General features: G+C 42.1%; 1 protein-coding gene across 1 annotated transcript in view; it reads left to right on the top strand.

Moving 5' to 3' along the window:
* Nucleotides 1-9957: 9957 nt before the first annotated feature.
* The window catches only part of LRRC7 (leucine rich repeat containing 7), a 70118-nt gene continuing 67382 nt past the window's right edge, over nt 9958-12693 (top strand). The window contains 2 exon segments of the mRNA XM_065737756.1: nt 9958-9989; nt 9991-10204. Coding sequence (XP_065593828.1) covers nt 9958-9989; nt 9991-10204 — 246 coding nt within the window.

Below are 12693 nucleotides of genomic sequence, written 5' to 3'. Positions count from 1 at the left end.
AGCTGGAAAATGAGTGAACAGACTATTGCTGCCTCTGAATATTCCAGTTTGGTTTTGCAATGTTATTGTGGTTAAATCAGGAACTTCCACAGCACAGTGTGCCCTACTGCCTGGAGTGAGTGCCATGGTTGTGCTACAGGAGGACGGAACAAACCGGATACCTTTGTTTTCCTGCATGCCCTTAAATGCAGAGGCATTAAGGTTGGAAAAGCCCTCTGAGCTCCACAAGCTCCCCCCCCATCCCACTGCCCACGTCCCTCAGTGCCACATCCCCACAGCTCTGGAACACCCCCAGTGTTGGTGAACCCAGTGCCAGTGCCTGACTGCTCTTTCTGGATTTGCCTTTACCCCAGCTGAATAGTCAAACAATTTCCAGGTGGTCTGGTACATAAAACAGGAGCCTGAGCATTGTTGGCAGCATTTCAGGAGGGACTGTTCCAGGCTGGGAGGGATTCCATTGTGCTGAGGGTCATTGCAGGGGGAGGCTTCCCTTCTCACCACAGGAGACATCGGTTTGGTGCGGCTGCGGGGCTTCTCTGAGCTCAGCACAGGATGATGGGGCAGCTGAGAGCTGCAAAACACTTAAACAACAAGCAGAGAAAACGGCAACATGCATTTAAGTGCAAAAACCTGTCCTATTGAAAGGGAGAATATGCCACCTGCCATCTTCCTTGGGGAAGTGGAAGCAAATAGTAAGTAAACAAGAACAGGGAATGATTAATTCCAGTTACTCGCAGTGTTCTTTCTTCAGCATTCTTTCTATGTGCTCAATAACCTGTGAAATACCCGTAAATAAATATGCATGTTTGCTGTGGCATCATTAACTTCTTCCAGGAGTCCTGTACCTTTATTGCATTGGCTTGCAGCTTTTCTTCTCCCGTGATGCTTCTTGTTGCACCTTCCTTTTGTGTCCCCTTCAGTATCCTTCCTGCCCCCAGGATTTGAACCTCGCAGGATTCTGATGAGTGTGGCTGGGCTCTGTGCCCTCTGCAGGTGCTTCCTATGAATCCACCTAAAGGAGCCATAGTTCTGTTGTTAAGTAACGTAGTCCTTCCTGAAATGAACATAGTTGTTTTTTTAATGAATGTATTTTAAACTATGAAGATGGGCTGAGCAGGCACCCTGAGTTCTGGAGGTATTTAACTGAGGGTATTTTTGTTCACTACGTCGCAGCTCCAGGATAATGCTGGGACTGATTGGTGTTGAGGGGAGAGGACACAGTGCAGATTTAATTCTGTGATTCTGCCTGAAAGTGCATGAGAGAGAACTGTGGCAGCTACGTGCATTGGAATCCAGAGGAGATGTGGTTGGGTATTTGTGGACAGCGAGGTATTGACAGAGGTGGAGGTCTGTGTGGATGACACGTTGTATTCTCACGTTCCACTCACCAATTTTCATGCATACTTGCGAGAACTGCGTCTTTAAGATTGCATTTGTGCTGTCAGTTTGGTACAGCAGCTTTTGCATTTTGATAATCCGATTTGTGAACATACATGCAAGCATCTCACAGCACAGATGTGCAACGTTAGTGATTATGGTGAGACAAATGGGGAGCAATTAAAATTTGAATCCATAACTGCAAAAGATAGAAGAATGGAAGTCGAACTGATGGACAATGAAAAGTTTTATTTGCTTCATGTGTACAGAGGAGAGTAAGGAAGGGGAGAGAGCTTTTAGTTGCAATGAGCAATGGTAGAAAGGTGTTTAGGACTCAGTTTATGTTTGTGCATTTATGTTGGAGAATTTGAATGCTTATGTATGAACTCCTAGGAAAGAGAATAATTATGCAGTAAAGAAAGTGTGATCGTTGGAAGTGGTGGTGATGCTCTGTAGGGCAGAGCTTATAGAGAGGTGTGGGGCACTGGGGAGGGGAAGACAGGGAATGCAGGCCAGGATTGGTTCACAGGCCAGACCTGTGATTGAGATTAGTTGAGCAAAGAGGGATTTTTGAGGCAGAGGGAGTCAAGAACCATACTGAGATCAGAACGGAAGGAGAGAATGGGGCAGGTGAGGGGTTGCTGCTGCTGGAGGAGTAAAAGACCTGAAAAGGCTGAAGATCTAGATAGACTTGGGGCACTGGTAGTGTAAAATACAGAAGGTGTTTCAAGAAGAAAGAAGAGGAAGATGAGAGAAAAGGCAGTATTTCTGGCACTGAGTCACTGGGAAGGTGGAAGAGACAGACTGGGTGATGGCGAGGTAAAGTCCAAACACCTCCTGGACAAGGTGAGCGTGGTGGGGAAGTGCTCAGGGCCCAAACCAGCCCTGCATGGGCTTTATCTGGTAAAAGTATGGATGATTGTGCGAAAGCAGGTTTCATTCTGGTGCAGAGCTGGAGCAGGGTCTGCGTCCTCAAGGTCACAGGCTGCAGGTCAGGCCAAACCTGATGAGGCTGCAAGGAGCAGCAGGAGCATTCCTGCACAGTGGCAATGTAAGGTATAGCAGGTGGAGTTTCAGTGATGGAGAAGGTTGGGAGAAAAAAAAAGTGAAAAAAGCTGTTTTTCAGATAGGAGGAGACTTTGGAAAAAGGTCTGTAGCCACACGTGAACATTTACCATGGTGAGCAAGCAATATGCACGGCCCCTCCCAAGCTAAGGTGGTCTGTGATTCTTCAGGCAGTTTGTTGAGTGTATTTCAAGTATCACCATATGATGGAAATACAGATGTCTGAACAAACAGGTGTTACGACATATAGAAAATCAATGATAGAAAATCAATGTAACCTTCTACTGTTGTGGATGTCAGTAATATCTGCTGCAACGTGGCAGTACCTCCATGTGCTGAGCAAGGCAGCAGAAAGAGGGAGGAGCAGAGGCCCAGCACCTCTCTGCCCAGGCTCTCGGATCAGCTTTTGCTGTGAGCCACAGCTGTCCCTGTTAATTAAAACTTTTTTCTCTAACTGCAGTTTGAAGTTGCAGGTTATTATCTCTGGAACTTTCATTCTGCAAGCTCAGCAAAACGAGTACAGTTTTCCTGCAGTAAGCTCCTGCTAAGCAGATTAATATGTCACGAATAATGCAGACGGATTGGGATGTAAACCTCTGAGAAGTAATTGGGTATTCTGTGCGATCCCTTCCTCTATGAGGAAGAAAGCCAGACTTAATGAAAGTTACACAGCTTGTATTTGAATAGCCATTTGTTCAGTTAATGTATTTAGCAGGTAAATTATGTTTTCTATATCATTCCTTTGGATAGCAGTTCTGGCCTTCGTATGGGCAGCAAAATTTATTGCTCCATAAGGCAAGAAATAAAGGATAGTTCGTGATAAATTTCATACCAGATCATCTTTAAACTAAAGGATTGCTTCAAGTAAAAGCTGAAGCACATCAAAGATCTGAGCATAAATGGAAGTTGTCTGGATTCAGAAATGCACTTTTTCTAAAGGTGGCTATTTCTTGTCTTTGTTTATTGGGATTCTGTTAAGATCTGTGCCGCAGACCATCAAGCTGATTGTAATTTCTGGAAATTAAAAGCATAATTATTTATTTTCAACATTTGCTGCTGATCTGCAGTTATTAAAATTCGGTTGGTTCTTGTGTAAACCAAACAGGACAAAACTGGATTTTTCCATCAGGTTATGCAAAACGTATTTTTAGGGGGAATGGGCTACAAAAATCAACTGGTTTTGCTTTTGCTGAATGTCTATTCTTGGTTTTGCAGACCAAATCTTGACTAGAATAAAAAATGCAATAGAGTGGAGGTATTAATTAATATACAATATTAATATAGTTAATCAAAGTTTCTAAAAGAAAGAAAGAGATGAGTGAAAACTTAGAGTGAGTTTTGTACAAGGCAGAGCAGAGATGTGTCCACAAGGATGTCCACCACAGAGGTGAGCTGCGTATTTAAACACTGGAAGCCAGATGAGGAAGGCATGGCTTATATACACAGATAGAATCTTTCTGCAGTGTTTAAGATGTCGAAATTATTCATAGTGCTGTTATTATGAATGAAAAGTTGTACTGAAAATTAAGAAGACTCAGAGTGCTTTGAAGTTCCCTAATTATTTCAATGATCCAGATTGAAAATGGACACCATGTAAATCACCTACACAGTGCACTTAATTAAAGGAGTGGAGAGAAAATGAATGTGGATGTCAGATCAGTGTTAGGAGAATATCGGTGAGAAGGTTTTTGCCTGAAGGAAATGTGAGGGTGGGTTCTTTCTCTTTCTTTCAGTTCCAACCATATGCTCATCTTTGTTCCCCTTCGTAGTCCCAATAACAAATCTGTTTCTTCAGACAAACTGTCATGTGAAATTCTGACCCGTGGAAGTGAATGGGAAATAGAATGATAGAATATCCGAAGTTGGAAGTGTGCCATAAGGATCATGGAGTCCGACTCCACATCCCCCAGCCTGTCCCCGAGCTCAGGGCAGGAGTACACGCTGTGCCCTCCGCAGCTCTACCGTCAGAAATAACGCGTCGAGTTGGTTTATGGGGTCTGAATTAAAAGTGGTGCTACCATCAGCAAGGTGTGGTTTAAAAAAGGAGTAAAAGGTCCAGCAAAGAAAGGAGGAGCTGAGGAGCCCGGTCTGCAGCCTGCTCTGAGATGAGCAGCTGTGTTTAGAGAAGGATCCCATTGAGGAGCTGCTGTTGCTGGGCGGCTCGGCAGGAGCCCCGCGGGGCTGTGCTGGGGAAGCCCACGTGGGATGGGTCCATGGGGACAGCCACAGAGCTGCCCTCCACCTTCCTCCCCTCTGGGTGTGTTGGCCCCGTGGAGAACTCGAAGGGCTGATGGAGCTTGTGGGTGGTGGAGGAGTTGGTGTGTTTGTGCTTTCTAAGCTCGGTTGTATAGCTTGCAAAGACCCAACATATTAGCATATTAATGTTGTTGATTATGCTGATAATAAGGGAAAGAAAAGGAACAAAAAATCATCACTTATCTGGGATGTATTACAAAGAGCTCAGTGAAGCGAACTGTCTGCAGCTTTGAATATAATTAATATTTTCTGGGCCCTCTGGCAAATGTTACCATTATCTCTGATTTCAGCCTTGTAATGCTCTCATTCACGCTTCTGTGTCCTTGAATCTTAGGGTCTCTCAGCAATTTTTTGGCAGTAGCACATCACTCAGACTTTGCAGTTTCTTGCAGAGCTCTCTGAATGAAGTGCCAGCACAACAGGGAACCTCGGGGCTGATGCTGTGTCATGTAGCACAGCCTGGGCCTCTGGTACACATTGCCTGTTCTTGCTGTTTGCATTTGGGCTCAGATTGGAGACTGTGGGGAGCTGAGACCTCCCCAGGATCAGGAATAGGTCACGGGGGAGTTACAGCAAAAACTTGCTTGGTAGCCAAATAAATTCATCATTAAGCATTGAGAAAAAGAAAAACCCACTTGTCCAGTAGGGGATAATTGTGGAGTTGCTTCTTTTTTCACCTGTCTTCTTGGTGCTTTTGAAAACAGTGACTAAAAGCCGTTGTGTACTTCTGCCAATTAAAATTGCTTTGTTCTATATTAAAAACGATTTATTCTGAATGGAGACTTGCAAAGGCTCAGAGAGCCCCTCTGTGGGCAGGGACCCTGCAGCAGGCAGGTATGGATCTTACGGCTGGAGGTTTGTGGGCCCCAGGCTGCTGAGACAGCTGGCTTCATAACTGCACAGGGATCTTTCAAGGACTGAATTTGGGAACTCTTTGCTGAAATGGACTGTTGATGAGAAATCTGCTGGGGTCCAAAGGCAACTTGAAGCCAGTTTTTATGTTACAACTCCCCCACATTGCAAAGCAATGTGACCATGCAGAAATTTCCCTTTGCTTCTGTCTTCTAGATAGGTGAGGAGAGCTGCTCCCATGATTACCAAGAAACGAGACTTCGTGTTTTTACTGCACAAAAGATACATTAACTGAGCAGAGATTCTATTTTATCCCATTAATTTTCACAAAACTACTGTTTTTCTTAGATTAGGGATTTGCTTTGCAAGAGAATAAACTGTAGATAATGATAATGGGATGCTTGCATGGAGCTGATAAGTAGCAGTTATGTTTATGCTTCTTTCATAGTTTATTTAAACTAATTCAAGAAAGGATATATATATTTAAAAGCTTTTAAAAGGAGGTCACAATGCTTTTTGGGGGAAAAAAAGTTTGTTTTTCATTGCATTATTACGAATGATTGAGTAATTGTACACTGCAGTTTATTATGAATGCAGTTGTTGAGAATTAATTATTAGTTACAAAGATAAAGCATTTCCTTAAGCAGAGAAGCTCTGAAGACCTGTGTCTCATCCCAGATGTGAGAAGGGCCGTGTGCTCCAGCACCTGGCCGTGGCTTCCCAGGTTGCTCTGAGTTCAGCTGATGATTCGGTGCTCTCCCACTAAATTGGGTGCGACTGAACAGACAGCCTCATCTCTGACATTTCTGGATTCCTCAGTGCCATAGGAATCGTTCATAGATGGCACTCTGCATAGCACGCAACTTGCTCTCAGCAGAGACCTCTAAGACTAAACTAATGAGAAGCAGGCTTCTTTCACTGCTTTAAATGGGGTGAGCCCCAGGCACAGGTGCTCTTGTGAGGAAGATGAAGGACCTTCTTGCTTTGGGTCCAAGGAGCGTGCTGGAGCAGCAGCAGGCACTGGCAGCCCCCAGCTGGCAGCCAGGCCCTCCTTGCCTTCTCCCCAACCATCTCCAGCAGCAGTGAGTAACTCTCAGAACAAAAAGAAAGGCTTGATGAGAATTCTGAAGGAATATAATGTAGGTAAGAAAAGTGTAATTACCAAAACTGGGATTAGTCCAGGGTAGGAATTAATAATACTGAAATTAATGAATGGTTTAATTACCCTTAGTCCTCAAGGCATGAAATTTTACTTCTTTCAGCCGTATCAGAGGTCCTCTAATTCCATACTGGTGCTTTCTGAATGGATTGCAAAGAACAGTGTGAACCCCAGGGGATGTGCAGCAGGCTTTTCCAGCACGATTGCTCGTTCCTCTTTTATTTACAGAGGGTAAATAGAGGAGCAGACTGTGGACATGTGCAGCACCCCTTCTCACTGAAATACGTTCAGCTCCACGCTTTCCTGTGGTCATCCTGCCACAGTGTGCAGTGAGGTTTCTGTAGTCAAGTTACTTCACAGTGATTTTTCTTAGCAGCACACCTTGGTTCAGGGTCAAGTACCTTCCTTATTGCTGCACTGATCTTTTCTTAAGGAGAGCTTGCTGATCTATCCAAACAGCATTCTGTTTGTTGCTTTGTTTGTGTCTGAAGAGGACCGATCCAACAGATAACCAAATAATCTCGACAATTTACTTTAGTTATCATGACAGCATGTCTTATCACTGCCTTTGGGAAAGACAGTGTAATTAAATTACCTTTGTTTATCCTTTGCAATTTTCCTTTCTAACTTTTAACACCAATTTTTTTTTAATAAGACATTATGGAACATTTTATGGACTGTAACAATAGAGGAACTTGAAAAGAGAAAGAAAAAGAGAAAAAGAGAAAAAAAGAGAAAAGAGGAAAAAACCCTATTTTTAAAAATGCCTTTGCTGTTGTAATTGCTATTTTTAGTACTGTTCTCTCATTGCATTGGTATTTGTACATTTCTAGCTGTTCTGTTATGCTGTTATTGTTCTGGCTTTCTATTAAAATGGAATGCGAGGTTTGTTTTATGCATGTGCCTACAGTGGAGGAGAATAATGCAAAGCTAAGTGCTTTGTAATGCCTATGGGAAGGATGTTTTTCCAAGCAGTTTTTGAAGTGCATGTCACTGCTCAATTGTTCATTATCTTCAAATGCCTTCAGAAGCTACAAATAATTTGATATTCCAAGGGCATCTATTTGTATTGTGCCATGCTCTGAAATATGCAGTTGCAAATGCTTCTTCCTCTGCTCGAATACAAAGAGGCAGTGCATCTTGGTAGCTAATTTCATTTTTCTTGTGAAAAGCTTATTTGTGACCAATGCTTTTACAGCTGTCAGCTGTTCTGATCTTGCACTCTTACGTGAGCTCATGGGACGGTTTCTGGAAGGGAACTGCAGACTTCATGCAACCAAGTGGGCTGACTGCGTGGAGAGTGCTGCCATGGCAGCACAGGAGGGAGTGAGGAGACTTTGGAGGGAGTGGATAACTCAGAAATGAGCAAAAGCTCTGAGCTGAGAGAGGACTGGAACAAGGGGAAGCACAGAATTAGAAGTGAAATAAAGATCTGAATTCTAGTGATATATTAGCTTGAAAATGAATTGTCTGTTTCCATATCTGTATGTCTTCCATTTTGGTGTTTTAAGAAGTTTATGTGAACTTCATTAAGGAAGTGCTTTCACTGCATTAGCTGCCTGCAATTAAGACACATCTTCTATGCTATCCCTTCAACCTTGGTATCTGGTGAAGCTAAATTACAGGACTCCTTTTTCCTCAGTGTTAAGCTTTACCTTAAAGTCAGAAGTGGACAGTGGGGGCACTGCCACTGCTGCTCCTTTCAGCACCTCGAGAACGTGAAAGCCTGCATTTGTTCTGACGGTATGTATGGCTCTCCTTGGCATTGCTGAGCGCTGATAGAGCGTTTGAGAACATTTACCTCCCTGATACCAGTGTGCTACAAAAAGTTCTATCAAGCTATACACAGGGACTATCAGACCAAGGAAATACCTTTTCTTTCCCTTATTTTTTTTTCATGTTACATTTCACTCCGTGTTTGAAGCACCATGAATGATCTGTGCTCACTCATACGTGAATCCTCTCAGCTCCACATGGGGAGCTGTCCAAGAGCAGAATGACTTGTTTCTCTTCAGTTACACCTACGTGACACTGAGAAGCTTCTTTTAATGGATGAGAAGACAAAGGAAATCACAGATTGGCACTAAATTCTATAAGTCCTGCTATTTTAGGAAGATATTTTGCTGTTTTTCTCCACTGACATTTTGCATGAATATATAGTTGCTTTTTCACTGGCGTCCTGTGATGAGGATCCCGATGCGCTTTGTTTTACTCGTGCTAATTAAGTGCATTCTTTCCATAGATGTCACAAAACTCTGTTGTGCTTTACAAAAATGGGAGGTTAAGATTTTGTTCTTGTTGGCTTTATGGTAACACATTTCAGAATGGCTTGGTTTATCTATAATCTGGTTAGCATAACTTCTCAAAATGTCAGTATCTCTTTGAGATGTAGAGACTGCTCAACGCATATAAAACCTGCTTCTGAATGTTTGCTCATTTCAAAAGTAGTTGTATAAAATATTCTTATTTTGCTGCAAAATATTAAAGCACAGTTGTGTGAACTGTTACTCACGTGAGTTAGAGGTACGTGTACGGACTGCGTATGTGAGGAAGACCAGCAGAACCGACATCAGGTCTTGAAGCTGGGGGACAGATGGTGGGGAAAGTTCCCAGTAGCTTATTCTGCCATAGAAAAATTAATGGGATTTATGCTGAGTCCCTTATCTCAGTTCCCAAAGCCTGAGATAATACAAGAGAAGCCAGAAGGGCAGGTAAACAAACTGTTGGCGCTCTGTTCTTATTTTCTTATCGGATGGTTTTCATGTCTTTTTGAGCACATAAATGAAGAAAAGAACAATGGGCGCACAACAACAATAATTGTAGAAAGCTGAGGAAGTCTGTTGGTTTCAGGGAAACCAGGCACTATGGAATGATGTGTTTGTCAGGGAGAACTGGAGTCCAAGTGGCGGTGACCGGTTCCCTTCACTGACTTGCAGCACAGGGGGTGAAGGCACTTTGGCTGACAAGCGTTCATTCCTACCTACAGAACTTGCACAGCTGGTTTTCACTGTTACAGAAGCAGGAACTGAGGATGGTCTTGGTGTGTTTTGTTTTGTCACTGTGTAGGGGAATAGACAGGACACTGAGACTGTTTTCTGTAACCGTACCAGCAAGTCCCAGTTGGTCGTGCTCTGTAGCAGAACAGGTTAAGTCATGCAGAAAGCAGATTGCAAATACCCATCAGGAAAAAATATATATCTTAAGTGGACTGCTGTATTTGTGATGATTCTGAAGAAATAGGCCCAAACATGTTGATAGTTTCAGAAAACTGTTTTTCCCCCATTTCTCTCAGTGCCCTGTTTGGAGATGACAACCAAAAGGAAAATTATTGGCCGCTTGGTGCCATGCCGCTGTTTTCGCGGTGAGGAAGAGATCGTTTCTGTGCTGGATTACTCCCACTGCGGCCTACAGCAGGTGCCAAAGGAGGTCTTCAACTTCGAGCGGACGTTAGAGGAGCTTTATCTGGATGCTAATCAAATCGAAGAGCTACCCAAGGTAATCTGTCTTCTTCATGTATTACAGTTGGCAAAGCTGTGTTCTTGAATGTGCATTGAACGTGTGCTTCAGCTTTGAAATATGGCTTGCTTGCGAGCTGATAAATGGTAAATATGAAGTGGTGTATTGAGAGAGGGGGAGTACATGGCCACGTGGGGCAGATGGTCTTGCATTCACATCGTCAGTAACACCGCTTTAAAAAGTCAGGATGAGCTGTTGATCCTTGTGAGAGAGGGGCTGGCACTGCCTGGATAACATTTTTACAGCTGTAAATGAGGTCCTGCAACGAGGTTACTATAGTGATCCTTCCTGCATAAAACTTCTTTTACAGATTCTTTAAATTTAGTCTTCTGTTGATTAATATTTACTGTAAGAAATTAAAAGTTAGTGTAACTTGAGTGTTCTGGAAACAAAAGAGGGCAAGGTAGCGGAAAAAAACAATTAATAATAGGTGCTAGCTACGTAATGAAGCATGAAGTAATGTAATCCGTTCCTTAATTGAATTTTTCTCAACAATAATGAAAGATGCTTACAAGTCTTTTAATTAAACATTGTTCCACTGTAATCCATTTTTCATCATCTCCCCATATGTTCCTGACTAATACTACACAGAGACTTTACATAAATTCTATTTCCCAATGTAGAAAACGTACTTTTTCCATTACACGGAGTTCCCATATTCAGATGCGATGGTTCACTGCTGAAGATTACTCACTCAATCAAGAAGCTATTTACAGATGATAAGACAGAACAGCTACAATCTTCAAGTGTCATGAAAAAAATGATATTGAGAAATGCCTTATCTCTCCTCCTTCTAGGAAGGCCAGCAGAGAACCAGAGATTTTTTTGTCCCCGTAAATACAAAATGGCTTGGGTGTAGACTATGAACACAGGCACCTTCAGGACTGTGTCTATTTTAGTAAAAATATATGGTTAACCTTGTGTATTTTAATAGTGCTACTTAAAAAACATACTGAAGAAGAGTTTTTAAATTAGCCAGTGATTTTTGATATGTTTTTCTTTGACCTCTTGAAAGTAGGCATCACCACGGTGTTTAGAGACAGTGGTAATGCTGAGCACAAGGCAAATGTATCGGGACATAAGGTGAGGGCCAGGGGTAGAGGGTCCAAAATAATGAGACTCAAATGAAGGTGGTAGTGTCAGTCAAAGCTGAGAGGTGTACTGCACTGTGTTGTGCTGTCACCTATTTTTTGTATGTGTTATTTGTGAAATGAAACAGCAGATAAATACATTCTTTGGGGCATTTTAAATGATTAGGGCTCCATTTTTGCATCTCTTTTTTCATTTCTCTTTGTTCGTAAGTAATAATTTGAAGCAATTACTTCATACTAAAAAAATCCTTATGATTAGATTGGTCTTGAGTGTGGGTAAATGCATCATTTAACACAGTCTTGCTCTTGTGTAGTTATGAGAAGAAAAATGGGAGCATTGGTTGGCTTTTTAAATATCATTTACACATCTTTGGCCTAAGATTTTATTAATCATTGCCATAAATGTAACAGTCCAAATAATTTCTTACTCAGATTTTCTGCTCCAAATAACTTTTGCCATATGTCGAGCTCTGTCCTCTACTTACATAAAATCATAGGTGACAAAAAGTCATTCTTTCTTAGAATGTCATTGTGTGACCTCATGCTAAGGTTGTATTACCTGCTGCGAAGTAACACGAGGACTTTCCTCACTCTGGAAACGGGAAATCCAATTACTGCTTCCAAAAAGAAATCTGTTTTGTCTGTGTTCTATTTCTACTGTCTACCAATATTATGTACCTCAATGACTCGATGGTCTTGAAGTTTAGTGTCATCAGAACACTTCTAGCACATTTTACAGTCTCGTGAAGAAAAGCACAGGTAGAGGTTCTGCTAAGTCCCTGCATACCGACGTTACGTGTCGCTCTAGAAACCAGTACTCTTCTTAGCTTTAAATGGATATGTCAAACTCATTTTGCCTGTTGCGTTTTTTTATTTTTATCTTATAGTTTGTGCAACATAATAATGTGGTGGGTTTTTTTTCTGCTGCCTTTATTAGATCAACATTTTTTCATTCCTAATTTCTTCTTTTCTTTCTTTCCTTTTTTTTCTTTTGAGGATTTACGGTACCATTATGTAATTCTTACTCTATTTCCCCCTGACTTTGGCCAAGACTTTCTTTTCCTTGCTTTTGCCCTCACTGTCATGAGCTGCTACTGCAAATATGATCCTATTTGCATGAGTCAAGTGAATCAATGACATAAAGAAGAGAATTGATTTTGATGCAGGTAGAATCCCTGGCAATCAGTGCACAGAGAAACACAGATTCTTCCCAGCAACTGTCCTCTATAAATAATTAGAAAGTAAAATCTGTTTTAACTTGTAATGGGCAACATTAATAAAGATAAACTCAGTGTGTTGGTAAAATAAGTATGGGGAGTTCTGAGTTGCAGGCTACAACACTTCATCGCCTCAGGGAGAAGTGGGGGCACATACAGG

Source organism: Cyrtonyx montezumae, unplaced genomic scaffold (assembly GCF_038088225.1).
Source record: "Cyrtonyx montezumae isolate F1298 unplaced genomic scaffold, pur_monq_1.0 scaffold_1, whole genome shotgun sequence".
Classification (NCBI taxonomy): domain Eukaryota; kingdom Metazoa; phylum Chordata; class Aves; order Galliformes; family Odontophoridae; genus Cyrtonyx; species Cyrtonyx montezumae.
The sequence above is the reverse complement of the archived record's forward strand: the minus strand, read 5'-3'. Positions and strand labels throughout refer to the sequence as shown.